The sequence below is a fragment of the Penicillium solitum genome (assembly GCF_028829755.1).
Source record: "Penicillium solitum strain IBT 25940 chromosome Unknown utg000001l_segment0_segment0, whole genome shotgun sequence".
Taxonomy (NCBI): Eukaryota; Fungi; Ascomycota; class Eurotiomycetes; order Eurotiales; family Aspergillaceae; genus Penicillium; species Penicillium solitum.
Genome location: NW_027072121.1, coordinates 5,579,451 through 5,598,240, shown reverse-complemented (window position 1 = coordinate 5,598,240; position 18,790 = coordinate 5,579,451). Strand labels below are relative to the sequence as shown.

At 49.2% G+C, this 18,790-nt stretch overlaps 8 protein-coding genes across 8 annotated transcripts; 4 read left to right on the top strand and 4 right to left on the bottom strand.

Annotated features, from left to right (window-relative positions):
• Positions 1-114: 114 nt before the first annotated feature.
• N7455_002113 (tubulin-binding prefolding complex subunit PAC10) lies at positions 115-1,060 on the top strand (the record flags this gene model as incomplete). The annotated part of the gene is made up of 4 exons (XM_040951212.2): positions 115-134; positions 253-493; positions 648-881; positions 962-1,060. 4 exons carry the CDS (start codon positions 115-117, stop codon positions 1,058-1,060), a joined length of 594 nt encoding a protein of 197 aa, XP_040817540.1.
• A 469-nt stretch (positions 1,061-1,529) lies between these two features.
• Positions 1,530-5,762, bottom strand: atg26 (uncharacterized protein; the record flags this gene model as incomplete). Its single annotated transcript, XM_040951918.2, has 3 exons — positions 1,530-1,796; positions 1,861-4,428; positions 4,479-5,762. The coding sequence occupies 3 exons, from the start codon at positions 5,760-5,762 to the stop codon at positions 1,530-1,532; spliced, it is 4,119 nt and encodes a 1,372-aa protein (XP_040817829.2).
• A 1,040-nt stretch (positions 5,763-6,802) lies between these two features.
• N7455_002111 (DNA-directed RNA polymerase I subunit RPA34) lies at positions 6,803-7,798 on the bottom strand (the record flags this gene model as incomplete). The annotated part of the gene is made up of 2 exons (XM_040951407.2): positions 6,803-7,547; positions 7,602-7,798. 2 exons carry the CDS (start codon positions 7,796-7,798, stop codon positions 6,803-6,805), a joined length of 942 nt encoding a protein of 313 aa, XP_040818512.2.
• Positions 7,799-8,137: 339 nt separating this feature from the next.
• On the top strand, positions 8,138-10,771 carry grc3 (uncharacterized protein; the record flags this gene model as incomplete). The annotated part of the gene is made up of 4 exons (XM_040951618.2): positions 8,138-8,174; positions 8,234-8,760; positions 8,815-9,126; positions 9,185-10,771. 4 exons carry the CDS (start codon positions 8,138-8,140, stop codon positions 10,769-10,771), a joined length of 2,463 nt encoding a protein of 820 aa, XP_040818063.2.
• Positions 10,772-11,942: 1,171 nt separating this feature from the next.
• Positions 11,943-13,615, bottom strand: N7455_002109 (putative prenylcysteine lyase; the record flags this gene model as incomplete). Its single annotated transcript, XM_040952014.2, has 2 exons — positions 11,943-13,420; positions 13,474-13,615. 2 exons carry the CDS (start codon positions 13,613-13,615, stop codon positions 11,943-11,945), a joined length of 1,620 nt encoding a protein of 539 aa, XP_040818300.2.
• Positions 13,616-13,877: 262 nt separating this feature from the next.
• On the top strand, positions 13,878-15,195 carry N7455_002108 (small subunit rRNA maturation protein TSR4; the record flags this gene model as incomplete). Its single annotated transcript, XM_040950952.2, has 2 exons — positions 13,878-13,997; positions 14,062-15,195. The coding sequence occupies 2 exons, from the start codon at positions 13,878-13,880 to the stop codon at positions 15,193-15,195; spliced, it is 1,254 nt and encodes a 417-aa protein (XP_040818462.1).
• Positions 15,196-16,325: 1,130 nt separating this feature from the next.
• On the top strand, positions 16,326-16,568 carry N7455_002107 (Short-chain dehydrogenase/reductase SDR; the record flags this gene model as incomplete). Its single annotated transcript, XM_065604223.1, has 1 exon — positions 16,326-16,568. One exon carries the CDS (start codon positions 16,326-16,328, stop codon positions 16,566-16,568), a length of 243 nt encoding a protein of 80 aa, XP_065462714.1.
• A 695-nt stretch (positions 16,569-17,263) lies between these two features.
• Positions 17,264-18,271, bottom strand: N7455_002106 (CSN8/PSMD8/EIF3K family protein; the record flags this gene model as incomplete). Its single annotated transcript, XM_040951350.2, has 2 exons — positions 17,264-17,834; positions 18,105-18,271. 2 exons carry the CDS (start codon positions 18,269-18,271, stop codon positions 17,264-17,266), a joined length of 738 nt encoding a protein of 245 aa, XP_040817831.2.
• Between the last annotated feature and the right edge of the window lie 519 nt (positions 18,272-18,790).

The following is an 18,790-nucleotide window of genomic DNA, read 5'->3' as shown; positions in this document are numbered from 1 at the left end:
GTTTAGTTCATCGCAGGGGAGAGATAAAGCGGAACCCCAAAAAAGTGGCAGTTAAGCTCCTCCCCACATCGTCATATCTTCTTCTCATTCTCTCTCACACACATCTTTGCGACCATGGCGGACTCAAAGAAGAGGTAAATTCCAATTCCTATTCTATCTTTTTACAGAGATCCCCTTCTAGCTTCAATCCTCCAACCCCAATCCTATGCCCGCATCCACAGAAACGAGGAAACTAACCCCTCCTCCACCCAGCACGGTAACAACACAAACCAACCCGCGCGGGATCCCCGTCGCACCCTTCATCGACAATGTCAGCGACTACGTCTCCTCCCGCGAGGAAGTCGAGCCTACCCTCCGCTCCTTCCAGGAGATGATCTCCAAGTACCAGTTCATGGAGGTGAACACCCAGCGCCGCGGCCAGGGTCTGCGGGAGAAGATCCCCGATATCAAGAAGACGCTGGAGATGGTGCGGTTCCTGCAGCTGCGCAAGGAGGTAAATATCCCCCCGCCCGTGACTCTATTTATAATATGCAATTCATTCGGAGGAAAAAAAATGTTGCGTGAAGCGTCCGTTGGAGAAAGAAAAAAGACAAAACTGAAACTGAAATCGGGGAATATCAATTCACTAACATAATGTACTTGTTTAGTCCAACCCTGACTCAGACCTCGAGACTAATTTCGAACTCAATGATACCCTCTACGCCCGGGCTGCGATCTCGCCTGCCGATGCCGAAGAGGTCTACCTCTGGCTCGGGGCGAATGTCATGTTGGCGTACCCGCTCGGCGAGGCGGAGACCATGCTGGATGAGAAGCTCAATGCTGCGGAGTCGAGCTTGCAGAACTGCGAGGAGGATCTGGAATTCTTGCGCGAGCAGATTACGGTACGTCTATTCTGATTGCGAGAGGCATATGTGTGGGAGGTTGGGATATTGGCGCTTTTGCTAACGCTGACTCTTTGCAGACATTGGAAGTTGCCACGGCGCGTGTGTACAACTGGGATGTTGTAGAAAGGCGTAAAGATAAGGCTGATGGCAAGGGTGAAGAGGAAACGAAAAAATAAGAAGCGCCCTGGTGGCTGAATGTTTTTGAAGGGATTTATGGGATATTATAAAAATGTTGCCAATGTCATCGATTATGAATGGTCTATTATCTTCCAGGTTAAATGTCAAGGGAAAAAGAAATCAAGGAAATCATAACGCATAGAGAAACATTAAACTGAAGTAATGGATATTAGAAGAATACGCTCTAAACCAAAAATGCCCTATGCATATAAAACGAAAAGAGACGCATGTCATGATTCGTGAACAACCTTGGAACGCAATAGAAGATTGCCAAAGGAAACAAAAAAAGAAACAAATAGAACTCCCAAAATCCCAATATCCGTGAAGCTCGAGGACGCTACCTTCACTATGAACATCTCCCAGTCCACACGCCTGTACAGCATATTATTGTTGGGCGGTGATAGGGTGGGAATCTGAGGATGGTGGAAGATCTCGACAGAGCACTGGAGTATCGCAACGAAAACAAAATCATTGGAACATGTTGGAACCTAGCCTGTCGGCATCTGAAGCAGCTCGCTCACGCATCCGCTTCGAGATGTCGAAGCCGGTTTCATCACCGACAAAGGTCCACTCTTCAATATCATCAAGGTCGTCATCGCCTCCATCTGGAGAGGTCTTAGCTGTAGGTGTAGGAGAGAATGGGGTGGACGAGGCAAGCGATTTTTGTCGGGCCAAGGTCTTAGCGTATTCAAGATCGCGATAGAGGGCCTGGATTGCAGTGGCCACACCGTCTTCCTAAACAGGGAATATCAAGTTAGCACTCCATCCAGTTAGCCTAAAAAGTCTTGGAACAACTCACATTGCGGATCTGAATGCCCAGATTCCGTGCCTTGACAATCGTGCGTTCGCTGTGCGTCACCTCCCAGAGAGCCCGCGAGAAGACACTGACGTTCAGTTTCTTCATGCAGATGCCAACGCCTAGATCCTCCACCCGGGAGCCGAAGAAGAATTGGTCTCCGAAGAATGGCTTGACGATTGTGGGGACACCGGCTCGAAGACTTGCGCCGGTGGTTCCTGCTCCGCCGTGGTGAGCTGCGGCATCGATCTGGGAGAAAAGCCAGTCGTGGGGTGCAGATTGGATTTGATGGATCTCTGGTGGTAGAGGTATCTCGGTCTCCGTGCTAGATGGGTCACCAAGCCTATCGGACCAGCCCTTTGAGAGGATGCATCGGACATCTGCTTTCTGGACTGATTCGATGACGGTCCGTGTCAGGGCAGCAGGATCCGAGACCACAATGGATCCGAACCCGATATACACGAGCTTCTTGCCATCCGCTCTGGCCTGCGCAATGAAGTTTGATAGTTCAACTGGGGGAGTCCAGTCGGTGCCCTCATTCAAAAACCAATATCCGGTAATGCGAATCCAATCCGGGTAATCAAGAGGCGGGGCCACCACGGAGGGCGAGTAATTGTAAAGGAACGGGACTTTGTTTTGCTGCATCTTGTCCAATGTTGTGGCTTTCAATCCCAACTCGTTGTTTCGCCAGCGGTTCACTTGCCCCGCGATGGCCTTCCAAAAGATGTTGTCGAACATGACGTATGTGATGTAGTTGTATGCTCCACCCATGCGATTCTCCGGCACTGCGAAAGCATGAGGATAGGCCCGTGTTCTTGTCCATGGCATGGTGAACCCGCGGAAGTACGGAATTCTTAAAGCCTCTGCAATGTGGACCCCAGCCATGGCGCTCGGTGACTCGATTAGAAGGTCACTGCCTTGACAACCAATCCAAGCCGACGACAAAAGATCATCGATCCATCCTCTGAACTTCAATGAAGCCTCCCTGAGGAAGGAATACGTAAACATCCCGTTCTCCACGCAGATTCGCATTAGCTCCGCGGGATCACCATCAACGGGAGCAAAGTCGATCCCGTGTTTTCTGATCCAGGGTTCGAACTCGGCATGAGTTGCAATCTTCGGTTTGTGGCCCTCGGCAAGCAGTCCTTTGCAAAGCGCAATGTACGGCTGTACATCGCCCCGGGAGCCGATGGTCAGACAGGTAATCCTTAGAGGCTCGGGAGGTTTGAAGTTGATAATGGAAGCGCGAGGATCGTCAAAGAACGGATGTATCTCCGATGAATCCTCAGTGAAACTCGGACGTGCATCGTGTTCCTCGGGGCTGTCCAGTCTTGCTTCCTGGAGCATGCGGTGCTCATCCTTGGCTGCTTCAACTTCGTCTCGCTCTTCATCTGCTAGCAAACCAGACTCCACTAGGAATTTCACGGACTCCAAATTTTGATGCAGTGTGACTGCACAGTCATCTCGTGAATCTGAGGCGTTGAACTCAAAGAAAAGCTCTTCATGGCCACGGATAATGACAACGAGTCCATGGTATCCAAAGCGGAAGCCTTTCTCTTTTTCAACGTTCTCAATGTCCTTGAACGGTAAAATCATTTTGGTCCGAGTACCAGGAATAAGGCTGCGGAAACAAAGTTTCTTCTGACTTATATAGATCTTGCCGTAGAGCGGGAGCACACGATGCAAGTAGGCGTAATAAGTCGCCTGCAGCTTTTCGCTAGATGGGAGAGCAAAGTGTGCACGAAAGCGATCCCCATAATTGAATGCACCTTCGTTGTCCTCGGGGTCAACGTTCTGGTCCTCGAGCAATGGCCCTTCCCGCTCTCCATAATGCTTCTGCCCACCAATCCACATGCCAGAGACCTTTTCTATATAGCCCATTGACTCTGTTGCTAACAGTGTGCTCATCTGCTTCGAGCGGCTCTTCAAGTATTCTGCAAAACCAGCGGCGCGTTGAAGGGGATATGCGCCTGCTTTGACAAGTTCGTTCAGATGAGTAACCGAGCTCGGTCTTGAAGATTGCATTGGATTAGAATGGCCGGTGGCATATCGCGTGTCGTCTGTGGTTTCATTGCCACCTAGCGTTCCAGATGGAGAGCCTGCCGCTGCATCTAGGTCCAGCCGCGCAGATGCAGAGGGAGTTGTATCATCAGAATGTCGTCGAACGGTTTCTCCCACATCCAATGTGCGTCTTTGCAGTGTGTGCATAGTGGGCGATTGAAAGACGTCGCTTCTGTGCAGTATTTGACTGGCCGATTCAGTAGTGTCTGTCATCGACTGTATAATCGGCGACGATCCGGTCCCTTGCTCCGCAAATGAGTCGGCCGAGCCTTGATTTTCATTTCCTACACTGGAGCTTCGCTTGCGTGGTGAATCTCCTTGCCTCTGATCGGATACTCGAACGCTGCTGACCGACTGCCTTTTATGGGCAGTACGACTTGATTCGGGTTGATGTCGGATGTCGTGTTCACCCAGCGACTCTTTCGTTGCGGTAGTAGCCGATGCAGCATTGACCAGGCCTTTGATGTAGTTTAACGCGTCCTGGCCCGAATCAAAGAACGAGAAGAAGTACTGTGGAGTGATCAGCAATGAACATAGTAACATCTCGTCACACGACCTACCTCGTCAATTGCATATGTTTCGCCGCTGTCGAGAACTCGGATTTTGAACGTCTCCGCAAAATCGGCCATTGGGCTCTCCTCCAGGTCAATAACATTCGCTATTGGGAATGATACCTTCACACTATCACCTTCGTTATGTGTCCGAAATATGACTTTCTGGAGAGCTTTCACCCATTCCTTTGCACTGGTAGCACTGTCTGCTCTGAACAAATACGTCCGCTGGTCAGTGGTGACCTGAAAGTCTTTCGCATCGCCGTCTTTACGTTCAGCGAGAGACGCAGAGATCCCATATCGAAGATCGACATGTCCGCTAGGAAAATAGAGATTGGAGGGATCTGCGTAGTATGAGAGGACATCGCCCTTCAGAGCAAACCAATAGCGGTGATACGTGGGATTCTTGCGGCCACGTTTGGATAGGTACCCCGACTTTATCGCCACGTTGGACTTCTTTGGAAGGTAGGCGTAAAAGCAGATGTGACCTTCCGTCACATACATGTAGCCTTGAAGAAGCATGCTCTGGAGCAACGAGCATGCATACTCCACCAGAACCTTTTCAGGCTTCGCAAACCCAAACATCTTCATCAATCGTGTAGAAAGAGCGGACGCAGATGATTCAGGCTGGTCTTCCATGGCTTTGTTTGGATTGGATGGCAAGTATGGTGTTGCCGGTGCTAAGTCAAAGTGAGATTGCGCTTCAACCATGCGACTTAGAACCGGAGCTGCTCGCGGTGTCGCACTGCGAGTTCGCCTTAGAGGGGGCACCTTGAGCATCGAGTCGGGTTGGGTTGATGACTCGTTTGCCCCGCCTTCTGAATCTAACCTGGGTAGTCTCTGCAAAAGCTTATTGTCTGATTTTGTTCTTTGATGACGACGTCCTCTCTCTTCCAGAACGAGTGTGTTTGATTCCGATACATTGCTTGGCTGGCGGGAGTCCAAGGATGGCACAGACGTCCGAGATGCTAATTTCCCACTAGTTTGTTCAATCCGCGGGTGTTCTTCCATCTCTCCGTCACTATCACTTGATTCATCAAACCGAGCATGGAAGTCCGATTTGGATCCGACAGCAGCAATCATGGAGAAGAGGGATTGCTGCATATAATGCACGTTGCCGTCCCGTGAACCCATACCTCGCGGCGGAGCTGTGAAATCAAACTGGGCATCATCCCCATCCTTAAATCTGTCTGGTACTCGATCTGAAAATGGACGGTTGGACGAAGTAGGTTTCATACTTGCGCTCAACTGCCGGTCTGCCCGACGTTTGGCATCATCTCTTAATGATTTCATCTTTATCTCTGGTATACCGATACGATACGATCGATGCAAAATGTAGGTCAAGGACGGGAGTAAACGATGCTAGGGCGTGGTGAATCACTAAAGCCGGTCGGGCAGTCAGAAGCTCGAGCCAGGTGACAGCTCGGCACCGATAGGACTATGACGATCGGGTATAAGCACCAGTCAAATAGGAAGACACATCAACCTGAACGCCAAGTGACTTTGTCACGCCAAACCCTTGGTCAGGCGCCAGATCGTGATAAGCAGGGTAAATGGTGAACAACGCACGGGATTCCAGGATCTAGGCCGATAAGCGCATTGAAGCTTGGACACCGGATATGGATGAAGCTGCCAAACCACACTGCAAATCATCAAAGCGCCATGGTCTATTTGCAAAGATTATAGAAACGGAAATAATGGAAAGGAACGCTATCTCAAGTGTTCATAGAAATCTTCAAATACACAAAGGGAGAAACATCACCTGGGCTCTCTCCGCATGCATGTGATCTATGACTCCATCGCTCCTTATGTCAGCTTGATGCCTGAGGCAAAACATGTAGATCCATATCTATACGGCCTTGTAGGTTCTATCTTTCTATGTGTGTATTAAGCTAGTGTTTTCTAATCTTTCTTCTAAAATCGACTTGATCCTATAACTTAGTTACTTTTGTTGAGATTCCAGTCCAAAAAGCAAAAATAGTTGGTCTTAGCGATAGTTAGGCTAAATAAACATTTGGGGATTGGCCAGCAATTGTCGATCCTTCATTATGCCAAATTGAAGTTGAAGCCTGTCACTTTGTGGGGCGAACCCTAGGTTAGAGTGGCATCTAATGAAAAGCTCATTGGACTATACTAATTACATCTCTTATGACTTATGCAAAAAAAAAAACAAGCAATGGAAAAAAAGCCAAACTCATGTAACATTGTTCAAATTGCAGCCGGTTATAAGAGCTACCAGATCCAAGGTAAAAGATAAGATTCTAAGTTGTACATAGTATTGGGGACGTCGTTAAAACAAAGCTATTTTCAAAAACAAAACCATTAACGCCAAATCATGCCTTTTCGGACTTCTTCCGCTTCTTCTCCTCCTTGTCCTTGTGGGACTTCTTGGACTTCTTCCGGCTCAGACTATCATCCTCCTCCTTTTCTTGTGAGTGCTTCTTTGACTTCTTCCGAGGAAGCGCCGCCGCTTGGGGAGCTTCATCCTCGGCCTCATCGTGATCAAGCTTCCTCTTCCGTTCCTCTCCCTTGGGAACCTTGAACGAAGGTACCTCGGCCTCGGATTCCGAGCTAGATCCAAGAGTCTCTGGAGGTGCACTGGTTGTCCCGACAGGCCGGAAACGCATCTTCAAGTTCTTCGGCTGCGGCCGGGCGGGCTTGACATATTTGCGCATTTCTGCCACTACAGCATCGGTGTTTTTCGATGTGCTCGGGAGACCGATCATTTCTTGAACGTGGTAACTTGGGATGCTTTGGGCTGCTGTACAATATGTTTGTGTCTTCTCGTCGAAAAGAAGTAGCGATTTAGTGGCGGGGTCGGCCTCGGAAAGAGCTTCGACTGGGATACCATAGTTCACACCGTCATGAGAGATGATCGGTTCACCCTGCATGATCTTGGCCATGCACAACTCTTTGACCTGGGACAAAGGCAGAGAGGCTGGTGCTGTGAGGTGGAGGACTTGTTTGCCGTTGAGGTTGGAGAGAAGGGAGGATGCTTTGGAGGATGGCGGGGCCTGCTTCTTTGCAGACTTGAAACCCGCTGGTGGTTTGTATGGCTGAGGACCGGAGATTACGACCCTATGAGCGCATGGGTTAGTTACCATTAGAGCTGGTAGCGCGATAATCTCTTACTTCTTGTCTGAGCTGGAGCTGGGCTTCATTTCGCTGGAATCGTCGGAGTCGCTATCCGAGTCTGAACCTGAGTCCGAGGTTTCATCTTCGCTTGATTCCTGTGCCTTCAAGTGCTGGGTCATTTTTTTCTCCTTTTCGGTCGTAAGCTCGGGCGAGGTCGATCTGCTCGAGCTGGTATCGCTGTCGGATGATGCCATGGCGGCTGTTCAATGTGTTGGGCAAACTCGAGGTCGGGACTAAAATGATTTCGCAAGAATGCGCGGCGTTTGGCACACCCGAGATCAACAAGATGAATGGAACTGGATAATGGGGCAATGCACAGGATATATATGCGAAGTTCCGGCAAAGCCGATTTCGCAAAATGAATTGGATCGACGTTGAGTGAGGATATTCAAGTTCAACGATCTTTTTTTCTGCTCCGCGGGAGCACGGACCACCAGTCAACTTTTTTTGCTTATCGGCTTTGGATCGCATTATCGAGGTCGTTTTCCTTTCGAACACAAGCTAGAAGCTCGTGCGCTTGAATTTATATTATCATGGTGAAACGAAAGGCCGAAAAACAGCAATCAGCTGGTAAGCCCTCTATCCATGCTCTACGACACCAATTTGAAGCTCACATGTCATTTCTCTAGGCCCCGTTAGCGCCGTCGCTGCTTTGGCAGCGCGCAGAGCTCGACAACAGCAAGCACAGAGCGCGAATGTACCAAAGGATGCACCACAACCTGTTGTTGAGAGCGAGCCGCCCTCGAAAAAGTCACGGCAGTCTCTCGAAGGACCTGGGGTGACTGAGACAAATGAAGAGCATCGTGGTACACGGACAAAGGCAGCAAAAAAACAAGATGAGCCATTGCCCGCAGAGACAACACCGGAACGCCCAGTAAGAGTTAGCCGGCCTCAAAAATCGGAATTGAAGGCCGAGGTGGAGGATACTTTGAAGCACCCCGAAGACAACCAGTCTGAAAAAGACCAAGTCGAGGATGCGGGAGAGATGGACGAGGATGATATTGCGTCTGTTGTGGGTGATGCCGATGGCTATGAATCGCCCGCAGAAACACCAGCAGAGCTCCAGAATTTCCCTCTGTCCAAGGCTCGGTTGAATAAAAGCAACATAGTCTACAGTGATGAGAGCACACTTTGCATTCGCATCAAGGAACGGACGGTATGGACGAACCCTTCCAGCCATTTGGGGTGGATACTGACCTGACTTACTTAGAACCTGGCGTTGTTGGGCCATTATGATCTCTGGGTCAAAAGAGGTGTTGTCAGTCTGATGGGCGCAAAATTACATCCGTCCTCGCAACTGCATAGGGTTTATGCTCCTTCAACCCACTCTTTACCAGTCATCAAATGTGTTGCTGGAATTGATGGCGACGCAGAAGTGGAGATCAAGTCCTGCACCAGCGGTATTTCCCGCCTCCGTGACCTCTCGCCTTTGTATCAAAGGATCTGGGCTGGCGAGAACACCGCTGCAGATAAAATCACCCTGAAAGGGGCCGCAAAAGACTCGAAGCGGACATTTTCAGTGGTATGTTATCATACCCTACACCGGCTCGAGATGTGTTCAAAGCTAATTGACTTCACAGTTGTATACATCGGCCGATGATTCCTTAAATAGACATATCCGACCACTTCACCTTGACAAGAAATGGAGTGCATCAATGAAATCTCTCTCACAACGTGAAGGACAGCTTCGGGTTCTAATATGTGGCCCCAAAGCATCCGGAAAGTCTACCTTTAGTCGCTACTTGTTGAATCACGTTCTCAGTCCGACACCCGAGACTGAGAATGGATATACTAATACCGATGGAGTTGCTTTCCTGGATCTAGACCCGGGCCAGCCTGAGTTTGCCCCTATGGGTCAAGTTTATCTTGCACGCTTGCGTTCTCCATTCTTCGGTCCGCCTTTCACCCACCCATCATTGGACGATTCCCGTGACGGTGAGATTGTGCGGGCGCATCACATCGGTGCAGCATCGCCAAAAGAAGACCCTGATCATTATGCACTGGCGGTCATGGATCTGATGGATCAATACCGCTTGTTACTGGAGAAACATCCCCAATGCCCTCTGATTATCAATTACCCTGGTTGGATCTTTGGGCAAGGATTGGAGGTTGCAACTTGGCTGGTCAGATCTCTCGGTCTCTCTGATGTGGTATATATGAGTGAAAAGGGCCCATCAGAAGTTGTGGATCCGTTAGGTCTGGCTGCCCATGAAGCTCGAGTCCCCTTGACAATCCTCCCCTCCCAGCCCACTGATTTCGTGAGCCGATCAAGCGCTCAATTGCGAGCGATGCAAATCCAGTCATACTTCCATATGTCTCATCCAAATGATCTCAGCACTCCCCTTTGGTCAGATGTACCGCTATCTCGCACGAGGCCTATTACTGTGGACTATGCTGGCGCACGACAAGGTATTTTGGGCGTCATGGTCATGGGATCCCAGATCAACCCCGATTTACTGCACGAAACGCTTGAAGGCGCTATCGTAGGAGTCGTGGCAGTGGAATCGCCGAAAGCTATCATGAGTGGGATGGCAACATCAGAGCCACCGAATGACGAAGACCATGCAGACATTGACATGGATTCAGCAAACCCAGGTGCGGGTAATCCAGCTGATCTTTCCATCGCTGACAGCATCGTACGAACATCCGAAGACCTTCCTTACCTCTTTGTTGGTTCCGGCAGTTGCACCCCATTGGATCCTAAAGCATCAAACTGTCTTGGTCTGGCTTTGGTCCGTTCGATTGATACCTCTTCGCGCAAGCTTGAGCTCTCCACTCCTATTCCCTCATCTCACCTGGAAAAAGCCATCGAGCAAGGCCATGGCATTGTACTGGTCCGCGGCCAACTTGATAACCCGAATTGGGCTATCAGTGAAGAATACTACGCCGCTCGTGCGGCAGAGCGGCGCTACCAGCAATCAACCTCTGGGCCGAGAAAAGCTGGAGACTCTGGCATTGAACAGGCACACGAACTCGATCCGGCTGAGCATAATCGAACGCTTGCATTGCTGCGAGAGAGAGTTCGCCGGGCGAGCAATGTGCCTTGGATGACTGTTGTGGAAGATAACAGTCGTTATCAGCGTGAAGCCGCTGCACGGCGGGAAAAGTCGCTATGGAAGCTGAGAAAGAAGGCATATCCTGGCAGCGAGAGCGAGGCGGACTACTAGCTCCCACCTCTTGAATATATACATAAATGTCAAATGCAACAGCAGTTTGCACGAAAGAATATTTCAAGTAGTTTTAGACCGACATGCTCGTGAAACAATAAACGGCCGGCGATTACGTATAGCAAGCAGGCCTGTCCATGTGGTCAGAGACTTTCCAAACGATATTTTGCCATGAAGATGTAATTTAAAGAAGAGCCATGATAGGCCCGCAATATTTGAAATAAACAAAGGGTTGAGAGAATCAATTCATTCAATATAATTAGCTTTCGTCCTCCCAGTCTTTCATTTCGAAGGATGTCATACGCTTTAGAGGACGTGAGAGCTTCAGCCAAAGTTCGTTATCCGAATCATCATCTTCAATATACAAGTAGCTAGTATCCGTGCCATTGGTGTAGATTCAAGGGGGAACTGTGTCCAGCAGGGATTTATAGGCTAGAGCGACAGTAAAATTGGGAACCTTACCTGCTTTGTAGGTATGTATCTCCCTCAATTTTCTAATTAATTCTTAGTCGTATTTGTCACGTACAACATAAATCAGATTGGTTTCCGGCCCATAGTGCCGCATACCCTGCATACACTGTACAGTATGTGATTTGCCGACCTATACTGAGTACTGTGTTCAGCTTCGTATTAAATTGTGGCGTTGCTTGAGTAGTTTAGTGTACTATGCCGCGAATCATATGGGCCTCATGGATTGTCTCCACTCTCCACATGGACCCTGCGGAGAGTCTCAGGTACCCGGCAGGAGGCTCAAGGTTGATATAAACCTTTATTCCATGATGATTTGTTGATATCCAGGAGAGCTGAGATTAAAAGGAGCTGAAGATCCCGCTGGACCTCGAGGCCCATCATCCTAAACATATTGTTTGATCACATAGGTCTCTGGGGCACATTAGTTTTGATCCAACACATGTAGTCCATAGACAGACAATACAGACTAGCCTGGGAGAACTATATCTCGATGATTTATTGTGGGCGTCGGCAAGTGTTAGGATGCAGTTTACGAACCCATGTGCGTAGAAAGGAATCAAGTTCGTTATTTTTTATATTGCGCGATGTAAGATGGGGGTGCAATTAACAAATGTAAGGCTAAAAACAAGACAGGGACTTTCCATGTATAACGCTTGACTGGTTTGACCTTGGGAGGGAGATTGGCAAAACATAAGCAGGCTTAGAGCTCCCTATCCCCAGACGAGGCACCACCATCTGTCTGATCTCCTTGCTTCTGCCACGACTGGAACATAAGAGTTGCCACGTTCCGGCCCATCAGCGCACTAGTCTCCATTGTCGAGATAAAGCTCTCGATGCCACCCGTGTACCACACACCCGGAGCCAGAAGAGTCTCTTCAAATGTCACTCGCGGATACAAAAGAGGATATGGGTTCCATAGCTTCTCATGGAACCAGCTGATATCACCTATCGAAAGGTCTCCAATGGTTGTATTGCTCCCCACAGTCTTACTCTCCACCCCCAGAATCTGGGCAATGAATTCAGCTGTGGGCCGCTCTGGCGAGAAGATTTTGTAAACGTAATGTTGCTGTTTATCTTCTTCCGATTTCACTGTTCGGAGTGTACTAATACTCCAGAAGCCGCTTGGCCCAACGCCATCTGGGTTCGAACCCAGATCAAGGCCCTCTGGCAGAGTGGTCAGAATAGTCTCAGGCGCTCGAGCATTTGAATCCTTCAGGCCGAAATACTTTGGTGAGATGCGGTGTGGGGATGCAAATAGTGTAACGTGCAGATTCACATATGGAATCTCATCTGGGGTGTACTCCAAGGGAGGGGAGACGGAAATACCCGAGTACTGCAAAGGACCGGCAATGACAACTTCATCAAATACTTCATGCTCTGAGTCGGTAGCGGTGTTCAGCTTTGAGGAGACCTGCACAGTCCCATCATCATTGCGCGAAATCCCAGTGGCAGTGGTATTCACTTTGATATTCGCTCCCGAGGCTCTCAGCGCACCATCGAAAATGCGCCAATTTCCGCCCTCAATAGAAACTGCTCCATCCGTAGCCATGCAGACGATAGATTCCAAGCCATGGATCAGCTGTAGATTCTGCCCATAATTCACTCGAGTACTTGCTTGAATGATCTCCCTTGCAAACAACGAGTCGATGCTATTTGTCTGGAGAAACACATCGCCTGGAGACACAGTAGCATTGATCAAGTCAGCCGCAACAGCCGCCTCAGTAAGAGAGCTGAAAGGAAATAAGGGCTCTTCATAAAGACGGAGAAACCTGCCAACGACACTCTTCACCAGATTCTGGGTACGCAGTGGCGCCAGTCCAAAACGCCAGAAGAGCCGGCCGATATTCCACCAGCTATACGAATTCTTCAACGTGAAAACAAACTGGCTCCCATCCCAGATTCCGATGCTCTCCTCGGTCTCCCTGGGCCGTGCATGGTCAGCACTACTGACCGTCAGACCAAGGTCACGGGAGGCGTTGACCAGATTGTAATTGATCTGGACAAAGATGGAAGCGCCCAGTTCAATAGGGTACGCTGGGTCGTTGAATACATTGACTGTTGTTGAGCGGCCGCCGATATATGGTTCACGTTCATAGACTGTGATATCGACAGGGATGTCGGCTTCATCTGCGAGCTTGCGCAGTTGATACGCAGCAAACGAGCCTCCGGCTCCGGCGCCTATGAGGAATATCAGCCCCGTATGGAACTGTGTTCTTTAGATAGAGGCATACCGATTATTGCCACCCGCTTGGGGGCAGTATTAGCGGCTCCTCGCAGTTGCTCTTGTTCTGCTGCATTGCCAAACGAGACGAGTAAGATGGCTAGGATGGAGTATAGGAAGAAAGGGAGATGCCGTGGCATAGACGCCGGCATGATTATGGCAGTACTAGAAGATGACAGAGCTAATTGGTAGTTTAACAGCAAATCCTGATTAACCAGAGTTTAAATGTAGATTAAATCGACACCCATGGATGGATGGAGTTGAAGTGTCAAAGGGAGGTGATGCGATGAGGGTAACTTGGACTTGGGTATCAATACCACGCTAGTCTTGTTTAGGACTGGCGCATTTCCATATCGCTTATCTTTTTTGAGGGGCATCACAGATTTGATTCACTTAACTTCGAATCAATTCAAAATGGATCCCTATGACAGTGACTCCAGTCTCGATGAAGACTTCACCGATACCGGTGTGCTTCTAGGCTATGCCGCTGAGGATGTCATCGAGGATGTAATCAGCCATCTTGGAGGATGGCCGGTATGTCATATTCCTGCGAAGAATCACTCTATATTTACCTCCAACTAACAACTTTTTTATATAGAAATGGCTCGATGAGGCCTCCCCACCACCTGGCGATTTCGCCAATTGCAAAGTCTGCAACAGCCCCATGCTCCTCCTCCTCGAATTGCATGGCGACCTGCCCGATCACTTCCCGACCGACGAACGACGCCTATATCTATTTGGTTGCCCCAGAAAACCCTGCAACCGCAAGCCAGGCAGTATCAGAGCATTCCGCGCAGCGCGCAAGGTTGCCATCGGCGGACAAAACAAACAGGTTGAAGCGAAAACAGAGGAAACCCAGCCCGTCGCACCAGAACAACCCAAGCAGGACCTAGGAGCGAGCCTGTTCGGCGCAACAAACCTGACAAGCAACATCTCCTCGAACCAGAACCCCTTCTCATCCGCTTCAGGCCCAACCCCCGCAGGAAGCAACCCCTTCGCAACACCGGTCCAGGCAACAGCACCTACAGCTGAAAAGCCCGCCGTGTCTGCAAGCACCCTTGCCTCATCTTTCGCCGACAAAGTGCGCATCTCCTCGCCGCCCCCTTCAGCCGCGACAAAGAAAACACCTGAATCAAGCACACCGGTGCCGTGGCCCGCGCAGTCCGCATTCCCTGCGCCATACAAGAATTTCTACCTAGACGCAGAATACGAGACTCTCTCGCGGCCGTCTTCACCCGAAGTGCCAGATAATGTGCAGATCGAGCCAATGGAGGAAGAAGGCGCTGGTGGCGCTGAGCTCAAGGACACTTTCGAGTCCGAGCTCGACAAGGACTTTATGAAGTTCTCGATGCGTCTCGAGCACAACCCGGAGCAGGTTCTGCGGTATGAGTTCCGCGGTTCGCCGCTGCTGTACTCGACTGGCGATGAAGTCGGTGCCCGGCTGCATTCTCACAATGCTCCTAACGCCAAAGTCACCACACTCGGTGCGGGAAGTATCCCGGCTTGTGAGTACTGTGGAAATCAGCGTGTGTTCGAGTTCCAGATTGTGCCGCATGCTATTACTATGCTTGAGGAGGGACGTCCTGGCGTTGGGCTTGGCAAGGATGATGCGGGCATGGAGTGGGGCACTATCATCATGGGGGTTTGTGGTAAGAACTGTACGCCGCAGGAGTTGGGCGTTACTGGGTGGCGGGAGGAATGGGCTGGTGTGCAGTGGGAGGAGTTGAGATAAGTGTAGACATTTTGCATTAGATGAGAGTATTTTGCCTACCCTAGCTTGTACATAGCAATGTTACTAGGAAAATCAAGCATTTTCTAGCTATATACATATTTTTGGTCTGCATTAGCATTATGGATATATTGCCGAGATATCACCTGGTAACTTTTATATCACATTTGATGCAGAGAATGGCTTTACAAGTAGCCAAACTACCATAATCCAGCTGGTTTATGTTGTGGACGTGTGTTACACGGAATTTCCTTGATATATAATTGTAGATCGTCTTCAGCTAAAACTATAAACTGATATATGTGCAACTTGGTACAGCTACATATGAGGTCAACCACAATGGACGATCGTGTAATTTGACTTTATATGCTAAGGTGCACGACCTCTGTATAAATAACCCCAGTATCGTCTCTTCTCTTGAAGCCCATGAACATTTGTCTACTTGCTCTGCACTTCAGTCACAGCAACATCAATATGTTTACTATCGAACAATCCTTAGAGAAGTTCAAAGACATAGTGATCCGAGTCCCATCTCTGTATTCATTGTCCCCTTCCTGACATTCGATGGTAGTTTCAGACTTGAACAGAAAAATGGAGGGGCACGTAGAATCATGGCGTTAGTGGTATGTAGTTTTAGTCGAATGATCTGTTTCAGCAATGCTGAAACCCACACTTCGCATGTTCTACCACAAGACACAAGAGCAAGACCTCAAAGTTCCCAGGCCCTGCTATATCAGTTTCAAGCTATGATAGGCTATAGTGAAGTAAACAAATGATCTAGTGAATCATGCAATGTGGACGGCGTCCAGTCTCCCCTCTGTCCAATCCGAGCAACCTCATTCCACCATTTTCTAGTTTCCCTTATACATCTCTCGATAGCAGTTAATCGACTAGTACTGAAGCGGCTTAAACGACCTCGGGACCTCTCGGTATCCCATTTCCAACCCGCAATGGCAGTCATACAAACGGGCACGTTGCCTAGCCCTAAAATACGGCTCCCGAGCCATGGGCATGACATCCTCCAACAAACCAAAACCAAAGACCCAAGGGAGACATAGTAGTCACCTCATCTTGCGTAACAATAGGCGGGGCATTTGCAGATATGGCATACACAGCAGCGAAGAACGGCTGCAATGGTCTCGTGCGAAGCGGTGCTGTCACAACTATCCTCTAGCAATATCCGGGTGCATGCTATTCCGCCTGATCCTACCATTACAGGTATCTTTGCTACTTCTAGACTTGCTGAAGAAGGTTTGGAATGTAAGCTCGAAAAGACCGCTAAGGAAATTCGGAATGAGTCTGCTAGGATCTATCAGCTCTTTGGACTAGGTGGAGGTCAGACATACTATTATAACCGCAGTGCTGCGCCGGAGTAAATTGCTAACGTTGCTGTTTTCTTGGCTTCGGATCTGGCAATGGCGATTAATGGTCAGGTTATTGTTGCTGATAGTAGGAAGTCGGTTGCGGCGTCTGGGGATACTTTCACTGGGCCGGTTCTTCCTATTAGTCCATTTATATTGTGATTCAGTAGGGAATATTTTGTGGAAGCTGCATGTTTTGAATGATGTTATTTGAGGTTGTATCCTCTGTAGTGGCACTGTGTCGTGCTATATCCCCATTGCATCTACATCTGGAACTGGCTCTGTATGATTTTTGATATTGGCAGCAAAGCCGGCCCTACATGGAGGCACGACTGAAGTTATGTTATGATATGGACATGACATCTCTCTCTTCCTCATATTATCCAGTGCAAATATTTGCATGGATAAGTAAAAAAAAGAATCCAATACAGACAAGAGAAATGGAAAAAAAAAGTAAAAAAACGCCAGATGCGCCAGGTCCCGACTCATCTCCGAGCCCCTCCTCCATGCGAAATCTATCGTCTGTTCGTCACTTGATCGGGGGTGGGATTCATGAACTCATGTCATGGATGGAAATCAAATTTTCCCTCGCACAGCTTTTTGAAGATTTTAAAAAAAAGGTGATACGAAAAAGAGGAAAGAAGTGAAACATTTTCGAATCGACGCAGAAAAAAAAAATCAAGAATAAAGAGAGCTTCCGCAGTAAGCGCTTATGCGGGCAACTCAAAGCCACGACGGATGACACGACCGAACTGCTCGATGCCGACGTGCTCGCTCTTGACCTCGGAGCGGGCCTCGTTCTCCTTGTTGGTAGGCACGCGGATGACGGCGCCATCAACCTTCCAGCCACAGACATCGACGACGAACTTGTCGAGCGCGTCACGGCTGCGGACATCGAGCCAGGACTCGAGGTTCCCGGCGGTGATGGAGCGGAAAGTGTTGCCGACCTCGACGGCGATGCGGATGCGGACGAGCTCCTCGAAGCCGGCCACGTCGGCGGTCAGGTCTGCGTACAGATCGTCCGAGTTCAGGGTGGACCAGAACTGGGCGTACTGGGCGGACTCGAGGAGAGTGGACAGGCGGGTGAGCTTCTGCACGGACTCAACGAAGTCGGAGGTCTGCGAGGCGGTTTGGGCTTCGGTGGTGGTGGGGAAGGGCTGGGTGTTTGTTGGGAGCAGGGCGAGGCAGAGCGAGAAGGCGGGCGAGGGGAACACAGTCAGGGCCTTGGCCAGGATGTTGGTCACGGTATCGGGTTGGATAAGGTGGGGGTTGAACTGGAAGCTGGATTTTTTTTAAAGAGGGTTGTTGTCAGCTTGGATTCGAGGATGTTACGATGATTTGAGGTGTTTATGAGAAGGATGTCATGCTGTTGATTTCAACCAATGCATGGGTTCTTCTCGTTCAGTATCTTCACAGAATTTCTCAACATGCCCAAGTATATTATGGGGATGTCAGGTAATAGGAAACGCTTAAAAGATACTCATCATAGTAGAGCTTCTCAAATATGATTTTCGCAATGCAATCCATGAAAAAAAAAGGGATCTAACTCACAGCTTCAGCAGGGCCAAGTTGGCGTAGCAGTCGAATGACCGGTCCTCGCACTGTTGGGAGACATAGTCCTGGAAGACGGTGGTGGTCTCGGGGTTGTACCGGTCGAGGCCATTGAGGATGGCCTCAATATGGGCCGGCCGGGTCTCACACTTGTCGAAGGCGACCATTTTGATATTGCTGGAGGGAGGTGGGAGGTGATGCGGGTCTTTTGTCTCTGCTGTTCTTTTTGGTGGGATTTTCCAAGGTTTGATTGTGGCCGTGGCCGGATTAACCGAAAAGGGTACTTTTACCCGTAATTTTCCGGACTATAATACACATGTGCATACAATAACACTCGAGTCTCCGAAAAAGTGGCCAATGGCCGTGGATTCATTCGTGTTCAAATAATACATAGAATACATATCTCTCGAATGCCTCATGCGATCGTGACATCTCAATCATAACCTAGCACCAGTCCCCAAGAACGGAAACCCGCTAAACAGATGTGCTTGAATCGTTGAACTCTGTGAAGATCGAACGAGATGCCCAAGAGAAGAAACATATCACTTCAAGAGGAAAAAAAAAAACTGAAACCAAGGCTGGAAAACAAGAAACTCCGTTCCGTGTCTATCAGACGCCATTGTCTATCCCATGCCCACATCGCAAAAAAGAAAAACAAAAAGACCGAATCCGTATGCAAAATGAGC